Source organism: Platalea leucorodia, assembly GCF_965183815.1.
Source record: "Platalea leucorodia genome assembly, chromosome: 2".
NCBI lineage: Eukaryota > Metazoa > Chordata > Aves > Pelecaniformes > Threskiornithidae > Platalea > Platalea leucorodia.
The window spans coordinates 75,313,864-75,334,494 of record NC_138824.1 but is presented as its reverse complement, the minus strand read 5'-3'; the positions used below and the strand labels follow the sequence as shown (position 1 = coordinate 75,334,494).

At 42.4% G+C, this 20,631-nt stretch overlaps 1 protein-coding gene across 3 annotated transcripts; it reads right to left on the bottom strand.

The window, feature by feature from the left end:
* Positions 1-6: 6 nt before the first annotated feature.
* AKAP17A (A-kinase anchoring protein 17A) lies at positions 7-20,353 on the bottom strand. 3 transcript variants are annotated; one of them, XM_082304255.1, is made up of 6 exons: positions 20,245-20,353; positions 18,664-19,879; positions 16,362-16,510; positions 14,998-15,238; positions 12,626-13,529; positions 7-96 (listed from the first exon to the last, which is right to left on the bottom strand). In XM_082304255.1, exons 2-6 carry the CDS (start codon positions 19,423-19,425, stop codon positions 56-58), a joined length of 2,097 nt encoding a protein of 698 aa, XP_082160381.1. In that variant the 5' UTR covers positions 19,426-19,879; positions 20,245-20,353; the 3' UTR covers positions 7-55. The 3 variants fall into 3 exon arrangements, with proteins under 3 accessions (XP_082160381.1, XP_082160383.1, XP_082160382.1); XM_082304257.1 differs by lacking the exon at positions 7-96 and adding an exon at positions 218-274; XM_082304256.1 differs by lacking the exon at positions 7-96 and having other exon boundaries at positions 10,153-13,529.
* Between the last annotated feature and the right edge of the window lie 278 nt (positions 20,354-20,631).

Sequence of the window (20,631 nt, the reverse complement as noted above, 5' to 3'; positions counted from 1 at the left end):
GATTCTCTGGTCTTCTTAACTTAAATAAGCTTCTTTCCACCAGGCACAAAGCACATCAGCTGATCCACTCTAATCTTACTGCTTCTGAGAAACACACTGGTTACAAAACATGTTAGCTAAGTCATTTGGCTTCGATGGCTCTTTCTACCAGGTTCAGCCATTTCTTTGACTCTTCCATCATCAAGTACAAGGCTAAAGAAGCAGTGCAGATTAAAGCTTGTATTGTCAGTTCAGCAGCCGGTTAACATGCTGGTACTTCAGAAGCACTTGAAAGCTTGTAACAAGCAAAACAGAAATCAGTAGAGAACGGCATCAAGAACCTGAACTCAGTGCGATGTTCATAAACCAAAGTGGAGTCTTACTTGGGGCTTGTTCAAAAGCAGCTCTGCTCCATTGGGCTGGCTTTTTGATGCTGGAAGACTTCCCAAGAATAAAAATCCTTACATATCTCAGTCAGCCCAATGACGTCACCCCAGAGGAAAGACGACAATTTGGCAACACAATTCTTCAAGTGAAATGTGGACGTTCCCAGGGCTTTAAGACTGAAGGAATACCAGCTCAGCTCAAAGTGGTGACGGCATACTCCTGGCCAAGCCTAGCATTTCCCACGGCCCTAACTGCACTCACCCCTCACTCAAGCGTATGCACAGCACTTACCTTCACCATACTGAAACAGAGACTTGTTCAGCCTCGAGCCCTGGGTCATGTGCCCAGGGCCTCCGACCTTACCCATGCAAGGAAAATGACTGGCATAACTACTACATAGCAGGCAAGAGCTGCTGAGGAAATAATCTGAGAGCAGAATCCACACAAGGAGCTGAAGGAGAAGAAAGCATCCTACCACAGTCTGTGCCTGGAATAATTTCCATCCAGGTATGGAAAACCTGAGTGTGCTTCCCTGGCCTGGTTTGCAAGCCATGCCCACGGAAAGGATAAAAGAAACTTGTAGCCAGCGGGGAGCTGAAACTTGCTGTGACAGGTACAGGTCCAGGTGGCCCTGGGGCTGGCAGTAGGGTACACCCCATCCCTAAGTGCAGAAGCAGCCAGTCCAAAGAGAAGCTGTAAGAGTCTGTTTGTTGTGCTGCTTTGTCACAGTGACTAGTTTGCTCTGACAATGATCACTCAGATGAAGTCTACAAGGAATTAAATCTACTCTTGTTCCTTTTCCATATTTTCAGGTCCCCCCACATACCAGCTTAGAAAGCAATCCCTGTTTGATAGCAGCACCACAGCAGGGGTATCCTACTTGTGCTTTGCCATGTTTTGGCAGAGCAGGGTGCTGAGGGATGACAAAACATTCTACATTTTCCAGCTGGCTGCCACAGTCTTCCTCCCCTTCTCTGCAAAACTAACCAGGGGCATGCAGCAAGTCCTTGGGAAGAAAGAATGAAATGACTGCCAAGTGCCAGATGTGGCACAGATTTCAACTTCATGCAGAACACACCTCATAGGTCTTTCATCAGAAAATTAAAACCCTGGGTTACTTTCCTGAAACCTCTCTGCCACACTGTCCATTGCTCCAGCTTGTAAATGCCTGATATCTTGCCTTTTTGGGCAGACTCTGCAACTGTCAGGTAAGAAAAGACTCTTTCCATCAAGGAAAGACTTACAGTTTTTATATCACACATTTAGCAACCCTTCAGGCAATAACTTTAAATGAGACCTGTTTTAGGTAATACAGTAATGGCAAAATGTTACAAAATAGCATTTTTTCAGTGGTAGCTTTCTCCATACTTCAGCGATTAAGTTAATGGGAGAAACTTGAGCGATGCAGTAATCAACACGCCGTTCAACATTTTGTGTACATTAGCTTGGTGCATGTTTAAAGACTGCACTTTACAACTTTGTCCCAACACAATTTTAATGTTCTCTTCCTTTCCTAGGAAGTAGGATTGTATTTACACGCTGCTGCTGAAGGTTAGTTCTGTCCTTCTCTTTTGAACCTGCCTCATTTTAGAAGTAACAGGCCAGTATAAAGTTTTCCATATGTTCCTTCTGACCATTTTGTGGGTGCAGTGAAACTTTCTCAAGTAAAAGGTTCCACTGTATAATCCTTCTGTGAATCCGCATTTTCCATTCAGATCCTTACATTTTAGCCAAAGGACGCTGTATTTCTTCTAGCCAGTAGTGAAACAGCAACCTACTTTAAGAGTTTGTTGTTAAAGTTAGCTAAAAAAAGATTGCTAACACAATAAAGATTTCCCATTCCCGGGATCATAACAGCTATTCAGATCCAGGCCATCAGCCACACTGGAAGCAAACGCTTGCCACACTGAAATATACATTTCTCTTCCATTGGGCTAAACGAAACAACTCTAGGAAGAGCTAGCTGCTGCTCACCAGCTTACAGACCACTTTCCTCAAATGAGTCAGCCACAGATTGGTAATCAGATATTACAGTGACACTGAGTACAGCTGCATTAAAGATTCATGAGTACGAAAATGCTCAACCTTTGATTCTTGTAGTTTTGACTAAATAACAGATGGTTATGTGCACAACTATAGACTAGCATGTCCTAACGGGCCATAAATTCACTTCACTTAAGGCAAAGTTATAGGGTACAAGAGGCTCCGGTAATAAAATGACCACACGGTTAATTAAACCCACTCGAAGTACTTTTTCAGTCATGACTAAATCTGTCTGTTGAGGACAGCAGATGTAATCGTCTAATGGGATTACTACCAGTAGCGAGATGTAGGGGAGAAGGGTTGCAGATAACCCACACCAGATTGATGCAAAGCCACACAGAGTGCCTTGCTGTTTCCAAGTAAACTGTTAATGAGGCTTCAAGTCTAAGCTCCTCTTAAGCTACAAACGCATTCACGAAAATGAAATTGCAATAGCTTGCTTTCTCTCAAAAATCCATCAGGGTTTTTGTCATAGCGGTTAGACCACATGCAGGCTTAAGCTGTTACTTTACCTCCACGGTTCTATTTTGGTGATGAATTTTTCTTTGTCTAAATGACCCATTACAAATACTACACAAAAAATAATTATGTTATTTTTGCATAACATTTGAAAGTAAGAAATTACCTATGAACAAAATAGATTTAGTAAAATTAACATATCTGCCAGTGAGAAATGGCATATGACACTATTTTCACACATGCAACCTTCCTTATAAGCAACAAGTACAGATCTCAGGGATGCAAGGTTTTGTTTGTTTTTGGTTTTGGGGTTTTTTTTAAGGATCTTAAAAAGCCAAGATACTGAGTATCATACTTTTTCTTTGAAATGGAACAACCAGTTTTAACAAAATGCTCATTTTCTCCTTTATAGCTTCTAATTCTTCTCATGTTTTACAATAGATGCATTTCCCTAGTAACACAACTGTTGCTTCTGTCAGTTTTTGACACCAGCTAATTTTATTTTTTTCCTGTTTATATCACGTATACTACTGGCAGACATTTGGAGTGGGCAGGAAATCCTGTATACCCAGCTCATTCTTCTAAGCAAACCCTCCCTTCTCCTCCGTTTTCCTTATAGTAAAAACTCTGACTGAGAATGTCTTTTAAAGTCCATCACAAGCAATCCAGAGTTGTTCTCAGTTTAACTTCCTGGCCTGCAAATAATCTCTCAACAAATCATTCAACCAAATAGTCATTGAGATCTCTGTCAGAGGAAGGTCCCAGCAGATAAGAGGCATAGTCTTCCTGAGGACAGACAGGTTCACTAGCTAAAAATGGTAGAGGCCGAAACTTTAAAGAGAGAGAAATGCAAAAAGAAAACCAAGACAGAGAGCAGCTGAGGCAGGCTCTCATGTCAGAAATGACTTGCACTCTGTCAAGCATCACAAAGGCAATCAGTGGACACACAACTGCCTTGCAGAGGCCATTTTACACTTGCCAACCTGATAATCCTCTCCTCCATGTCTTCAAAAAGAGTTTCAGAAAGAAGCGTTCCCATGGCTTCACACAGGCAAGCACCCCTGAAGTCCTTTTACCTGGTGGTTCACCTCAAATGTTTTTTTACAGCCTTATGCTGTTTGCAGGTGTGCTGGTTTTGGCGGGGATAGAGTCAATTTTCTTCATAGTAGCTAGTATGAGGCTATGTTTTCAATTTGTGCTGAAAACAGCATGGATAATACAGGGATGTTTCTGTTACTGCTGAGCAGTGCTTACACAGAGTCAAGGCCTTTTCTGCTCCTCACCCCACCCCACCAGTGAGGAGGCTGGGGGTCCACAAGAAGCTGCGAGGGGACACAGCTGGGACAGCTGACCCCAACTGACCAAAGGGATATCCCACACCATATGGCGTCATGCTCAGCATGTAAAGCTGGGGGAAGAAGAAGGAAGGGGGTAATGTTCAGAGTTATGATGTTTGTCTTCCCAAGTAACCGTTACACGTGATGGAGCCCTGCTTTCCTGGAGATGGCTGAACACCTGCCTGCCGATGGGACGTAGTGAATGAATTCCTTATTTTGCTTTGCTTGCGTGCGTGGCTTTTGCTTTACTTATTACGCTGTCTTTATCTCAACGCCCGAGTTTTCTCACTTTTACTCTTCTGATTCTCTCCCCCATCCCACCAGGGGAGGGAGTGAGAGAGCAGCTGAGTGGTGCTTAGCTGCCAGTTGGTGTTGAACAACAGCAAGCCATGTCAGGTGCAGTGAGCAGAAGAGAAAGGCTTTGCCCGCCCTTCTCTTTTCCAGTTAAGGTAGAAAGTAACACCACTAGGCAATTCCTCAGAGCACTTACAGACACATGTTTGGGATCATATGCAGAATTGTGGGGAAGCCCTGGTCTGAGGGTGATCAGTTCTTGTTCAGACACTGTTGGCAGGTTGAGACTGCTATCTGGGAGTAACTGTGGTGCTACCACACCATTATCCCTTCATGTTGTCCCACAAATAGTCCAGTTTCAAGGAGAGCACTCCTGGGCATCCCGTCCATAGCAGGTAGAGCTCACTTCACAGGTGCCACGGCGCACATGAGACCAGATTAGGTATCAATTAGAAAATAATTCCGATCAGCCTTAGCTTTTTAAAAGTTTTATAACCTACTACTGTGGCAAAGCATTTGTTTGAGCTAATCTATGAATTTGTTTTGTGAGGCAGTGGATGTATTCAGGGGATGCAGCATGTGAGGGGGAGCCAGATCAAATTAATTTGCTGTGCTGTGATTAACGAAGAAAGGATGGTGGTGCATACCATTTCAAACAAGCCTCAAGAGCCCGGTATCAGATTAAGTAAAAAAAAAAAAAAAATAGAGGTACATTTCCTTTTAACAACAATAATACTTACACATGTAGGAATGTAAGACACTAGAGGGATCCATTCTGCACAGCCAGTTCTGAAGGATCAACTGCAACTAGATTGCTGCTTTATACAAACACTAGAGACAACTCTGCAAATTTATTGTGAGGCAGCAAAAGATATATTCTGCAAGTAACACGTTCATTGGGCTGGGGAAGGGCTAGATCAACAGAATGCTTAATGAAATGGGTGTTGTGTCCAGATTATAACCAAACCTCAAAGGCAGGATACCAGATCAAAACACGGGCAATACACGTATTTCCTCTTAATTATAATAAAAAAAAACCCTTTACTTGTATAGCAATAAAAGACATCAGTGGTCAATTTTGCTCACCCATTTATGAATTAAGGCATCTGCCAAACTAGTTGGTTTAATTGCTGTCTTATATAGAATCTAACAACATCTCTACCTCTGCTATCAAACATGAGCAGCTGCAAGTCTGTTACACAATCCTATACATGTTCATGAACTGCCCTAAAGCTGACACTGGTGTGATGTCTGGGTAGCACTGATCAGTGGTCAGCTCTCATTGGTTTGTGTTTATAGTCTTGCAGTCCCTAGTACAGTCATGTGCTCACAATTTTGGGAACCACTGCAAAAATTCCCATTTTCTCTAAGAGCTTTCAAGGTGATGCTTCCAGATAATATATCAAATATTTTTCATATGCATAGCTAATCATGCATATGCCTTTATTCTAGGTCATTGAATAGATTACTCTACAAAGCTAGAATCAATTAGAAAAAAAAAACATGGATACGGTCACAGGTTTGGTAACCACTTCTTACTAATATCAATTACTTCTGGCAATATGACTCATACATCATTATCAAAATTACTTTACCACAGGAGGCAGTAAGCAGATGGAAAGCACCACAACAATCATATTGCAGGACTTGGCCTTGCCCTTGAGGAGAAGCTGTAGTTTCTGTTGAATAAGCTGCCTCCTGAGTCACCTAGCGCAGGCTGAGGCCAGGAGATAAAAAGAAAATTGCAGGCTGAAAGGCTGGTAAGTGCAGAGGCTCATCAGCCCTCAGATAGAAACAGGAGGAGATGTTCTTCTTTAAGGATCAGAACAGCACTATGTGGTAACACTGACCATAGCAACAGAAACTTGGATTTCTTACCCTTTTGAGGCTCATGTTCTTCTTTGCTTAACATGGGCTGCAGGAAAACCACTCCTGGCTGCCAGGGCCAACAGCCACGGGGAGGCCACAGCACACGCAGGGACAGCATGCACCAGCTCCTGCACAGCACAGGGAGGCTCAGGAGCTTTGCCTCACAACCTTCTCACCCCTTCAGCTCAGACCTTGCTGCAAGCGGTCTGTGATGAGCAGGGTCCTTATACTCAAACAGGAAGAGGTCACACGCTGCCTTCTATCATTAGACGATTAATACACTTCTGAACCCTACACATCCTCAAGAGCAAGGTGGGTTCCCACTGGCTCAATCCTATCCTCCTGGCACCTCTATGAGGACAAAAGGGAGACATTGTGTTCTGTGGTGACAGATGTGAAATCTCTCCTGGTGCTGAGTGCAAGAAGAGAGGTCCATCCTTACAACTGAGAAAATGCTCTTCCTGTCTCATTGTGTGACTTAAGACTCAAGACTGGAGGCAGAACATCAGAAGCAACCCTGGGCATTTCTTGGGACTCAGTAAGCAGAATAGGGCTCAGAGGTCTCTCTCACTGCTGCCAAGGCTTTCCAGCAGGCATGAACACAGTCCTGTACTGTGGAGTTTCCCAGTCCATGGCTTAATGGGATTTACACCCCATACTTATACCACACCAGTCCTGCTCACTGAGGAAATTTTTCCACTAGTGAAGGAAAAATAAAACATACCAGTAAAGACTGAACCTGAGCTTTCCCCAGCAACAAAGGCTGATCTTAAAGTGAGCTTAAAATAGACACAGATGAAGAAGTTGGGAACTACTTGAGTTCTTGGCTTTGCAATGGCATGGGAGAGCTCCAGAGTCTGAAAGCAGGATGAAAAAACGAAGTCAAATGCATGGGATAAGCTTAACATTTCTGGAGGAATGACTTGTACTGAAGTCTTCCATCATCTTCAAGGATTTCTTTCCCCATATCTACCCTATACCCTGGGGCTGCCATGCGTTCAGTCTAGATGAAAGCCAACATCCAGCCTCCAACCTTTCAAACAGTAGTCTAATGAAGAAGAAACAAAGACTTACAGTCCTGCTCACCCAGATTCTTGATGTTCTGATAAGAGCAGTGAATAGATCTATATTCCTGCTTACAGTCCAGGGGAACAAAGCCACCAGACCCAAACGCTGAATACTGACAGACAAATGGAATAAGATACGGAACTTTGACGCAATGGGACATAAGTAACATGCAACTCATGACAAGCCTAAGCAAAGAGAGTCAGGTTACTACTGGTACATAATCCCCACTGACCAGTTTCAGAAGTAAATGGGCAGATATCTTTGGAGACATTCTCAGTGGATTGGATTTCTAGCAGCTAAGGGTCTGAAGTAGAGGTAGCATAGTAGCTATGTCGGACTCTATCCAATACTCGACCATATCAACATAAATTCAATTTTTCAGAAGTATTTATTAGTTTGGTATGTCTTTGATAAGTATTAGTTACTAAATCCTATACTCTTCAGTTTCCTTAACATTTATATCAGAGCCTGTGACTGCAGTGTGATTTATGCACTGTGAATTTAATAATTAAACAAGAACAGTAGTGTGGATTATTGGAACTTCTTCATTAATTAGACCAAAGTTTGTTGATCAAAGTCCCTTTGAAAAGGACATTGCTTTAAAACAGCTAAAACAGCAAAGGAAAGACATTAAATACTTATCTTTTCATATGAACTCAAGGTCACTCAACAGACATACACTGAAATGGAAGAAAAAAGACCAACTAATTTTATCTGCTTTTACACTCCCAAAAGTCAGTCTTTCAAATCCAAGAAATCACGTAAGATTTAAGCAATCAGCATCACAACATTCTTCCAGAATAGGGAAAAATATCAGTAACTTTGGTACTTCAGCTTCTAGAAGCCATTATAAAGCCTGCTGGTATCCTAGGTTCTTTCATTTGTAACACTAAGATGGCTAGAAGACACTTGGTAGAAATGTAGTGACTTACAATCAATACAGAACAAAGAGCAACTCTTTAATATCAAAAATTATATTCTTGAAGTTATTGCATCAGCAAGGTTTTTGCAGTAGTACAAGCACATACCTCAGCCATAATAAAAACCTAAATAAATGATATTGGGCATGGCATAATTTATATTTGTGACCTTATTAAAAGATCACAGTTTCAACTCTTTTCAAGTTTCCTTGCAGTTCAAAGCCCATCATCAACGAAGACCACAAGCAAACTGATGCCCAGCCCGTCACAGGTGGGGTCCACCAAGGATCAATATTAGGCCCAACACTATTCAATATCTTCATAAGTGATCTGGATAACGGGATCAAGCGTAGCCTGACGAAGTTTGCAGATGACACCAAACTGAGTGGGGAAGTGCACACTCTGGAAGGGAGAGCCACCCTGCAGGAAGATCTGGATAGGCTGGAAGAGTGGGCTAACAAGAACCTCATGAAGTTTAACAAGGACAAGTGTAAGGTCTTGCACCTGGGAAAACAGAATCCAGGAGTGCAGCTCAGACTGGGAACCACCTGGCTGGAGAGCAGCTCCGGGGAAAGGGACCTGGGGGTCCTGGTGGACAGGAAGCTCAACAGGAGTGAGCAGTGTGCTGCTGCAGCCAAGAAGGTCGATAGGATGCTGGGTTGCATCAAAAAGGGCATTGCCAGCAGAGATAAAGAAGTCATTATCCCTCTCTACTCAGCGTTTGTCAGGCCACACCTGGAACACTGTGTACAGTTCTGGTCCCCACTCTACAAAAAAGATGTGGACAGGCCCTTCTCTGGAGGGGGTCCAGAGAAGGGCCACCAAGATGATCAGGGGTCTGGGAAGCCTGCTGTATGAGGACAGGCTGAGAGAGCTGGGCTTGTTCAGCCTTGAGAAAGGAGGCTTAGAGGTGATCTCATCACCATGTACCAGTACTTAAAGGGGAGCTACAAAGAAGATGGAGACTCCCCTTTTTACAGGGAGTCACATGGTGAGGACAAGGGGTAACGGGTACAAGTTACTCCCAGGGAGATTCCGATGGGACACGAGAGGTAAATTTTTCACAATGAGAACAGTCAACCATTGGAATAATCTCCCCAGGGAAGTGGCTGACTCCGCTACGCTGTACACGTTCAAGACTCAGCTGGACATGGTGCTGGGACATCTCGTCTAGACTGTGCTCTTGCCTAGAAAGGTTTGACCAGATAATCCTTGAGGTGCCTTCCAACCTGGTATGATTCAGTCTTGGAGCAATGGCTACCTTGGAAAGACAAAAGCCCCCGTTTTTATTGTTGAGCATGATGTCACATGGCACAGGATATCCCCTTGGTCAGCTGGGGTCAGCTGTCCCAGCTGTGTCCCCTCCCAACCTCAGCCTACCCATTCAGGGGAGTGCGCACAAAATGGGAAAAGGAGAAGGCCTTGACACTGTGCAAGCACTGCTCTGCAACAGGTAAACCACTGGTGTGCTACCAAGACTTTGTCACGAATCCAAAACACAGCACCATACCAGCAGCTATGAAGAAAGTTTACTCCATCACAGCCAGACCCAGTACAAGGACACATGATGCAACATCCATTTCAGAGGATTCAGCACTGAAAAGATTTTGGAGAGCTTTGATGCAAAACACATACCTGAAGCAACAATACTGTTAAGTGTTAGACTAGATAAAACTCTGCACTGAGCAGTTACTGGGCAACTTTACGTACTAGGAGTTTTAAGAGGTTTTGATTGGGTTTAGCTGGCTGACTGAAAGAGGACTTGTTCCACATGCCCTCTGCATTTTGCAAAGTAAGCATTTGCAAGTAGCTGCAAACCACTTTTAGGCTTTTCTTCCTGAAGCTGCTGTGAAAAGAATAAATAATACAAGCACTATAAACGACTGAGTTACTTTACGTTACTGCACTTTTAGGACATTGTATGAAGCCAGTGCTGGATATGGTGTGTTAAGCTGAATGATTATCAAAGCCTGACAGCTGAACATCCTCACTACAATTATCTTCTCTGGCCCCAGACATTGCCCTAAATGCCAGGGGAGCTTATGGAATTTAAAAATTTCAGGGTGGTATATGAAACTTGCTCTTGGTGCCTTCTCTGGAGCAAAAAAACCTATCAAGCACAGTCTTTTTTTGTATCAACTAACAATATCTGTTGGATTCTTCTAGTATAACTCCAACACTTTTGGTGGCTGCCACTGCTTTAACTGCTTCCACTCTTGGCAATGACACTGCATTCATAGCTTGATGACTTCCTGAAAGTAGCATTATAAACTAGCATCTCCCCAATTACTTACATAATATATTATCAAGATTCCCACCCAACATATCAATCTACAGTGGAAATCCACAGTAGAAATATACTGCAGAAATCCAAGCAACAATCTAATCCTGAGCTCAAAGACATTGGTACTGACAGCCATTCGTTAAACTTCTCACGTAACTGTAGATATACTTTTTTTTAAAAAAGAGATGTTACCATGGACAGTGTGTCAGTATTTAAGAGCAGGCTAAGCAGAACTGCATGCATTTACAAACAGGTATCCCATCAGCCTTCTCAAATACTTGCAACCAGCATTAGATTGGATTTTAGCTAAATTATTACTAAAAATGAACTTCTCTTCAGGTAGATAGGCTTTTAACACTTTAACAAAGATAGTAGAAAAATTAACTCTTCACAGAAAGCAACTGCTCACAATTCAAAAGCTTGGTGGTGTTGAGATGATTAGATAATTCAGTTAGCTCTCAGCCCCCAAGACAGTGCTGAAACTCACAAGAGAAGTCACAGACTTGAGATGTAACGTGATTAATTGGAGATCTTCAAAAACATGAATTGCCAGGAAGATAAAAGAACGTCTACCTTTTCTTTCCACAGCTAGCAACTACAAAGATTTCAGCAGCATGGTCTAGTAAGAAACAGACCCCACATGGATTCACTGAAAGCAATGCAGACACACTCAGCCAGCCAGGGATCCAGCTGAGCTGCAACACCAATGTGCTCCTCAGGCACTCCAGGAAAGGGATGCACTTTGATTTGATGCATCACTGTGAGGAAAATGTCATCTGAAGGCTGTAGATAAAGAGCACACGTCCCACTGAATTAACAATTGACACAGCTGTATATAACAGGACCATCAAGAAGAGTGGCTGAGCTTCATTATTCAAATGCATTGAGTGATTTTTTTTTCAACAAATGGGTTCTTGTACAACACTTCTGCAGATTTCAATACACTGACATATGAAAACAGCAACTTCAGTTCACTGGAAACAGTTTTCTTTTTAATTTTACCATAAAAAGGCAAAATAAACTCTTTCACTATAATGTTATAGCTTTTAATATTCCTGAGCTGCATTTTAGAAGCAAAAGTATTTTTAAAGGGATTTAACAAGAGACACTGCAGCCTTACTTTCCAACACCACAAGTAAAAATAATTTAGCAAGAAGGCCCCTTTTTCAAAAGACAATGGCTAGCTCTGTATGTACCTGAAAAAATGCTTCAAGTGGCTCTATGCCACCTGAAGTAATTACAAAGCCAAATATGTCAACAAAATAACAGAACAAGTCTTCAACCATTTTACCACTGCTTCCTACATCAGTGTGCCTCTCTTACATGGAAAGTATCATTATACAAACGGCATTACATGCCAAAATAATTTGGGCCACCAAGCTTGGCACCATACAGACATATGAAGGAATCGGAGCAGTTTAAAAGATATCCTGCATATCTTTATAGTCACTTTTAAGAACTATATGAAAGTCCTGCTATCCATCTCAATCAGCAAAAACTCTACTTTGTTAAATGTGATTTCACTGAATGCACCAGAAAGCATTTTAAATCAAATCTGTATGTAATAACTTATCACGTCTGGAGTTCCTATAAGTGGCACCCACGTACTTCTCAAGCCAAATTAGGTGATACAGAGATAAAAACTAAATCAACTAAAATTAAGGTTTAGAAAACTGAAAATCAAGAAAACAGGTTGGCTTTTAGCACTGTAGGAACTCGAGCACAAGCACAGGTGGTTATACCTACATTGCGGCAGAAACCTAGAAAGAGACAACAAAGCACGAAGGAACGTCAGAAAAATCAGGCATCTATTTTCTTGATTTCAAGGACTAGATGCAAGTTAAGCATTGGTTGAAACAAACGTGTTTTCTATAGCAGTCACACCGATGAGGTCTCGTTCACAACTTTCTGGCCCTTTTGTCCAACTACAGCCTTTCCAAGGAGCCAAGGCCTCCACTACCCACTCCAAGTACTCCTTTGCTTACTCAGTGATCTCCTCCGGTGCCTTCGTCTCCTGCTCACACTTCTGCGACTATGACTTCTTTCTCTTCTGTCTCGTTTACGTTCGCTACTGCGAGTTCTTCTGTAACGTGAACGTCTGGGGCTTACACTTCTTCGACGAGGACTATGGCTTCGTCGAGGACTGTAACTTCTGCTAGAGCGTCTATAATACCTCCTTTCTCTCCTGCGCTTTTCGTCCTGATAACTCACATCTCTTCTGTGCCTGCTCCTCTCTCGTTTACCCTTACTCTCATCAGTGTTTATGCTGCTACATGAACGGCTCTTTCTTCTCCTTGTCTCTGTGCTACGTTTGCCCTGCTCACAGTGTGAGTCCTTCCTGCAGGCATTCTGGTCATAGCTGGAGAGGCTCTTTTGCTGCTGGTTATTGGCGGGAACACATGAAACTACCCCTGAACTTCTTTTCTCAGAACACCTCTCAGAGTTTGTGGTATGAAGTTTTGGACCTTCTTTCACATGAGCTTTGTCATGAACGTTGCCATTCAAGTACTTGCATTGAGTGCTTACGTTCTCAGGAGATACTGCTTCTCTTTGAGAGCCGGGAGCCAGTTTGCCTGTAACAGCCTGTCCTGAGGTAGAAGTGATGCAGCTGGATGACACAGTGTGTGGAACACCACTAGGGGTTTTCGGCATGTCAGACTGGGTTGCTTCAGTTTCTTCTTTGTTCTGATTAATCGCATCCATTTTCTTGCTCAGAAGATTGTTCAGTAGTTTCTCCCTCAGTTCCTTTTCTTTTCTCTGCAACCCCAGTGCTCTTTCTTTTTCCTCTTCCACACGTTTGAGCTCAGCCTCCTGGAGCCTTCGTCTCTCCTCTAGCTGCTGAAGACGAATCTTTTCTTCATTATGTTCTTGCTCCAAAAGCTTTACTGTCTGAAAGATAGCCAAAGGGAAGGTAAGAGTGAACAAAAAAATATTTATAGACCTGCTCATGCTTCCAAGTTACACCATAACACAAAAGCAGCAATATGGCAAGAAAATAAAATCTAACAAACAGAACTTCACCATCCCAAAATAAAACAGTTGTTTCCCCACTTAAAGGGAAAAAACCCCAAAACCAACCAACCAAAAAAACCCACTAACACAAAACTGTTGTAAGGTGAAACATTAATATTAGTCCACAAACTCTTTTGAGTGTTAATTTCTCCTAGCTGTTTCACAAGGCAAAAACAAAGCTTGGTCTTTATGGCTCCTTAATATGACGAGAGTAACACACAAGCTAGAACAACATGTGAAATTTGAAGTATTAAAATACATTTATCAGGGTCAACACATGAAGGTTTCAGTGAAATTTAAAACATGAATTTCTGTTAGATGATTGCAATCTGTCGTTCATAGATTACTTTACGAGTCCATAAAAAACAGCAAATAATTAAACACACACATATTACGTAGAAACTGATTCTCATTTTGTCAACCACTTTAGAAACTCATGATACTGAAAATGAAGGTTCAAACTTTTTTTTTTTTTTTTTTTAAACTCTGACCCAGACAAACGGCTTAGTGTAGACCTCAAAATTCTGGGAGTGAAAGAAACACATTGCTCTATTTTATCAGACAATCTTTCTGTTTCACAGCTGCAGAGTTACAAAGCCTGCAAGACGTATTTCTCCTTCTTCTAGCATATAAGTGGCCTAGCACTGTACAGTTCAAAAACGCTTCTGAGGTACGCTGGCATCAAGGAAAAAAAACTGTGCTTTGCCACACAGTTTTTCATTTCTACAGAAAATACTTAACATGCATTACATTACACCCTAACATGACTTTATCCAAGTTTTAAGCAAATGACATCCTGTTTCAGTGAAAAATAACAATACTGTTAGAGAAACAGGATCTAACATTCAAAACCTTAGCCAACAGTACTTCTCCTAGAGAAAAATCATTCTGCATTTTTTCAAACATCAAATAATGAAAGCTCATTCTCTGAAACTGCAAAGAATAGTTAAAGGAACTGCTGAAAGCCAGATGGAAAACAGCATCAAAAATGGAATTAGAAATAAGGAGTCTTGCATCTTACCCTCTGTGTTTAATTCACTTTATCATCCTTACACATTCTTTTACTGGACTTAAGAGCAACCTTGCCAATTAGTTTACAGGTAAGAATCCCTATTCAGGACTACAGGTTCAAGTTCACTCTTCTATTTACCTATATGTGCATGTTTTACTGAGGGAAAAATACTGTTTCATTGTACTTTTTTTACTTTTTGGTCCAAGGAATAGCATCTGGAGAGGTACTAAATCTGTTGTTTAATGAACAGCGCTCCCCACCCGCTCTCAAGTCAGTAAAAGGCTTTGTTCTGCTGGGTTCTTCATTAGCTTCTGAAATAAATATTGAAGGTACCTTTGCCCTGCTTAGCAGTTCTGCAATTAGTCTAATGGACTGGAGATTTCTCTGAGCTAACAGGAGCTTCCTTTCTTCTAACTTTATCTTCTCTTGCAGTTTTTTCTGTTCTTCAGCTTGAAGCTTTTCAAGTTGCTTTTTGTTTCGTCGAACTTCACGATCTTTCTGTTTCTGTTCTCTCTTGCGCAACTTTTCTTCTCTTTTTCTCTCTCTCTCATATTCTTCAAGCTCTCTCTGCTTCCTAAAAAGAGATCAATATTGTTACGTTATCTAGGGCACGTACAATTTTAGACTCCTACTCTATGTAAAAATATATTTTGTACTTTGAGTAAATTTGTTTCTAAGTAAGTCTTGTTGATTACTGAAAAACAGAAGTAGAAAACAGTAAACATTTTAACCATTAGCTGTGATAGCAATCATCAGCCTGTCAATATTTAAAAATAAGTTGGAATCCAAACATAAAACATGGCTACAACAAAAAAACTTTTTTTAACCCAATTCCACCACAGACAATAACAATACATAAGGCAGCTGGACAGTGAATCATCATAGCAAGAAGAAAATTACCCAGCCAATTAATGTGTGCAGGGGTTGATGATTTTATTTCGGTCAGTAGGACAAAATGGTAGCTTATGTAAAAGGCTGAGAGTTTCTGAGATCAGGCATCTAATTGCATGATTTTTAGGAAACTGAGTATTTTGCTGATTTGATATTTTGAACTGAACATAAGCATTAGTGATAATCTAAATAACCCTACAGTTTCAGAAACTTTAATATTTTAACATTAAGCAATAACAATTTATACACATCAAAGCAAATGGACACCATACAACCTCTGAAACAATTTGCTCCATTTGTGTTTATATTCTGAATAGCTGTCTTATGACATTTGCACCCCTATACTTTTTCTTAAAATGTCACTGTTAAGATATGCTTGTATCCCATCCCTTTCCTGGAAAAATACCGATGTTAAGAACAAATGAGCTTTATAACATCGAAGTTATTTAGTAGCAGAACTAGTGCATTATTTTCTATTCCCCATTTACAATGCACATTTTTCTATCAGAATGACTACACGTCATGTACGTTCCCTGCTCCTGGAGTTAAAGTTCAAGGGGAAAAAAAAAAAAAAAAAAGGTGTAAAATACTCCTCCAAATCTCATAATCCCTGAACCCTATTTCCCCAAAAGGACCACAATATTCTCACTCAGTTTTAAGTGCTTCACTTTAGCTACAGGAGTAGAACTTTGAAAGGAAACTTGTGTTTAGTTATTTTCTATCTATTGATGCAGATATGAAGAGGCAACTACAGTTTTGTTATGCCTGATTGTTAAAAATATAACTGAGCAATAAGCGATAAATACCTTTCTTCCTCTTTTTGTTTTTCCTCAGCTTCCTTCTCTTTACGTTTTTGTTCTTCTCTCTGTTTTTCAAGCTCTTGAAGCTTTTGCCTTTCAAGCTGACGCTTCTTAATTGATGCATCACTGAGGTGTTTTGTTGAGTCAAAAGAAACCTTTACAGGATACAATTGAAAACAGTTTTAAGTAGACAAAAAAAAAAATCCCCGACAACCTACACAATCCCCAACAATTTCAACCTAGCACAAAGGTATCCAAACAACAGCGTCAATACAATCAGAAACATAAAACCTTTTTCAAAACAAAGGGAACTTCTCTATGTGCCCAGAGCGAGCATCAGAGTACTATAACCAGATAACTGGGAACTAAATGCCTGTGCACTAGCACAATCAGGTACCAGTTTACACTTCTGTGTGTGTCTGACACCCAGAAGTAAACCCTAGTGTGGTTTAGGCCCTGGCTGTCCAATGTTTTCAACCTGTTAGAACAGGAACATACAGAACTCTTTCAACTCATGTATGCTGTTAGGGGCTGTACAGCACTAGGTAGAAATGGGCCTAAATAAAGGCCTCCCTTTCTGTCTAAAACTGTGATCCTTAAGTTCAGCAGAAGAAACAGTTCTACAACATTCAGCACCTGGTTTAAGCAAGTGCCTCCCCACCCATTCTAACGCCAGGATGCCCAAATTGAGGTATACTGGGCTGAAGCTCCAAGTTTGAGACTAGGAACAGAAGAGAAAAGGAAGTTACACACATCCAAGCAATGAGACCTAGGAAAATCCTCAGCTTCCAGGACACACGAGCACAACTTGGCCATGTCCAGCTGCGTGCTGGAACAGGACACCAGCAGACATCACACCCCTGGTGTCCCAATCTCCCACTCTAAATACCACCTGTGTGCAGGCAGGCAGGGGTCTATAATACATTCCTGCAGGCCCATTGTCATGAACCACGGGGCAGAGAACAAGGAGCACATACTCTGCAGTTTAATTCACCCAGGCTCTATGTAAAATGATGTTTCACTACCAGGCTGAAAGGACAGACAGGTAGAAACAGACAAGGTGTTGTGACCTTGTATGAAAGAGATCTGTCCTGACAGCACAGCCGCAAACACAGCCCTCTCTCTTTCCTATCAATCCCCAGGGCAGCTGCCAGGAAGGCATGCTTCCTCTTGCACGGCCAAACTAAATTTGGGAACCCTGATCCCCTGCATATAAGTGACAGTTTGAATTTCACATCCCCTTGAAAACCTTGAGGGTCAAGGCACAGTTTCTATGCTCCAGCTGACAAACTTTGATAACAAAATAAAAGATTACAGTATTTTACTCATACTGACTAAACTACAACTTGAATAAATATTTGCATGTTCCCACATTACACAAAGGAATACTCAAGCTTTTTCCTGAAATACATTTTCTGATTTGTTGAATTACTATTGAGCATACTGAAATACATCCGTAAACATTTCACTCAACTGATGTGTAAATGCACAGACCACCTCCAAACGTATCAGAGCACATTCTCTTCAGGACATGCTTTCAGAGATATCTTGTTCTCTCCTGTCATAGTTGTATTTTCCAAGACAATGAGGTTACAGAAAAAAAGATCTGGAAAACTCAGTATGCAAATATTATGAATTAAGCATACTGCATTCACAGGAAACTGTGCTACAGATTAACTTAATCATTTAAATTTTTGCGGGGCCTTTCTGTATGGGAAGTACACTAAAGATTAACTGTGTATTACCCAGGCCGTACAGGCCACATGCTATTAAACATCACAGTTCTGACACTTGTCTGGTAGACCTCATTATCATTGCAGGGACCAAATACAGAGGCTGTGAAATTCTCCACCAAAATTTCTATCTGTAGTGAACACAAGAGAGGTCAATGCACTTTAAAGTCAGCCTTCTGGTGAAATACATCTGAACTTGTTCAGAATTAGAATTTGAAGTGAAATGACAAGATTTATAAATACATATTACTTTCTAAAAACTATTTAGCAGGTCATGTTCGTATATTTGGTCCTTCCATCAAGCCATTCTCATTTCTAAGAACTGTCTTGTTAAAAAAAAAAAAAAGCAAACCACCACCCACTTTGTTCACGTAGTCTAACACCACATTTTTCTTCCGTCATTTTCCTTTAAAAATTCTATTATGGCTGGTCCATAAAACCACATTAGTGCTGTTAATGTCACCTGTTGTCATCACTACAGTACACAGATGTAGGTTTTAAGCACTGGGGAAATAACATTTAGCTGTTCTTGGTCTTTCACATGGGTTCCCATAAAAAAGCCTGCAGTTTCTCACCTTTATATTGCAAGCCACTGCTTTGCCATCATCGCCTTTATACATCAGCTTCATCCCTCGCAAGGCATTCATGGCCTTAATGAAACCTGCGTACTCTCGATATTGAACATAAGCTTCAAAATTCAAATGGCCTCCAAAGCTGAAAGTGTGAAAATTTCTGCCAGTCATTTCTTCTCTGTAAGGGTCCAGCATGGGTATGTCCACATTACGTATTTCTCCAAATTTCTTGAAAACTTTTATAAGGATTTCTTCACTTGGCTTTTCCGAGCCAGAGTCCTTTGCCGCAAACCACTTACAAGGCAAGCCCTCTAAGTGAATAGTATCTGGCCTTTCCCCTGGCAAAGTTTCATTCATATCTTTCGCATCACGGAAAAACGAGTCCCAGTCATGTCTGGTAGGAAAGTCAATCTTGTATTCCGCAGCCCGGACTTTTAAAATGTCAGAGAAGCCACTCAGCTTTATTGTTTTGCCATCAAGGCATGCCAGAAAAGATTTAACCAAACTTTTGTTTTCAACCTCTCCTTCAAACCGGATGAAATCCATTGTGCTTTTAGAAATCCGCAGAGTGGAAAACTGGTGAGTTTGCACCATCCCTTTCAATCTTTCCATCACTTCCCAGTTCGAAATGGATTTTCCCGGTTGTTTCAGCTGAGGAAGTGCCACACTGATGGTCATTTTTGTAATGGGTTTAAGGTATAACCCACAGGGAGCACAGAGCTCTACAGCTTCTGATGTATCATGAACTATTGTTGCAGCAGCCATAACACAGAAAAAGCATAGGATAAAAAAAATAAAAGATGCAAGTTTAAGTTGCAGGCCAACAGTAGTCAAATAAAACAGCCCTTATCCATAAATAACTGAATTCTTTGGCCATTTAACCATTCCCAAGTTAAAACAATGTCTCTTAATACAAGAGTCAATTAGAGAGTTAAAACTGAGTAATACAAACATCTTAAATTACTTTATAACCACTAGAGCCTATAAGCAATTAAACTTCAGTAAGGCCTCAGAAAAAAACCCAAGAAGCTGATGACAATCTTAGGGATACATGAAGCTGGTATGTGATGGCTCAGAAAGCAGCTACCCTTTCTCAGGCAGGAAGGGACTGGCGGAGCGATGTCACACCGCTTTGAAGTCTACTTAACAACCGGTAAACCCCAGCAGGCTAGCACCGAGGCGGATCCCACGTTCTCCAGCAGAAAGGCTTGGAAGGTGTCTGCAAGGAGAGAAAAGCGACCCTTTTATTTAACAGCCTGAAGCCCCACCGCCCTCCTTCCCAGCCGCCTCAGCAGTACAAGGTGGGGGAGCGCCGTCAGCCACACCGGAGCCCGCGACCACCACCGGCCGCACCACCCGCCCGCGGGAAGGCCGCCAGCCGCTCCCCCGCGGGAAGAGGCCAGCGGGGAAGGCCCCCCCCCGCTCCACCGACCCCAGCGGGCCGGGCCGGGCCGGGCCGGGCCGTGCGGGGTTAGGCGCACCCTCCGCCGCCGGCTCCCCGAGGCGTTCCCCGGCCGCCAGAGCCCAGCTGCGCCCCGCCGGGCTCCCCCCCTCCCGGAAGGGAACCCCCGGCGCCCGCCTCACCCGCAGCCGGCGGGGCGGGTCGGCACCACAGCCAACGGCCGCCGGCCCCGCGCGCGCCACCGCCACCGCCCCCAGCGCCTGCCGGCCCCTGCCCCTCCGCGCGCCGCCGGGGCCGCTTCCGCTTCCGCGTGGCGGAAGGCTCCCCGGCCGGCAAGGGGGCGGGCGCGCTCTCTATGGTAGGCCTCTCTATGGCAGCGGTGTGAGGGCGGCGGCTGGCGGCGAGGCGGGAGAGTGGGCGCCTAAAATTAAAATGGCTGCTACCTACTTCTCGGTGGCAGCGGGGCCCTTAGTTTCTTGCTTTCCCACAAAGACATACAGTGTACGCTGCGGTTAGTGTGCATACACCCAGCATGTACCAACAGGTGTGTTTCCCAATAAGGTAATTTT

What these genes read in the sequence shown, in the direction of transcription:
- AKAP17A (XM_082304255.1), bottom strand. Translation starts at nt 19,425, where the DNA reads ATGGCTGCTGCAACAATAGTTCATGATACATCAGAAGCTGTAGAGCTC. An exon ending in AAACAAAAAGAGGAAGAAAG is followed by an intron (nt 15,239 to 16,361) that starts GTATTTATCGCT and finishes ATCTCTTTTTAG; the next exon opens with GAAGCAGAGAGAGCTTGAAG. An exon ending in GCACCGGAGGAGATCACTGA is followed by an intron (nt 97 to 12,625) that starts GTAAGCAAAGGA and finishes TTTTGTAACCAG; the next exon opens with TGTGTTTCTCAGAAGCAGTA.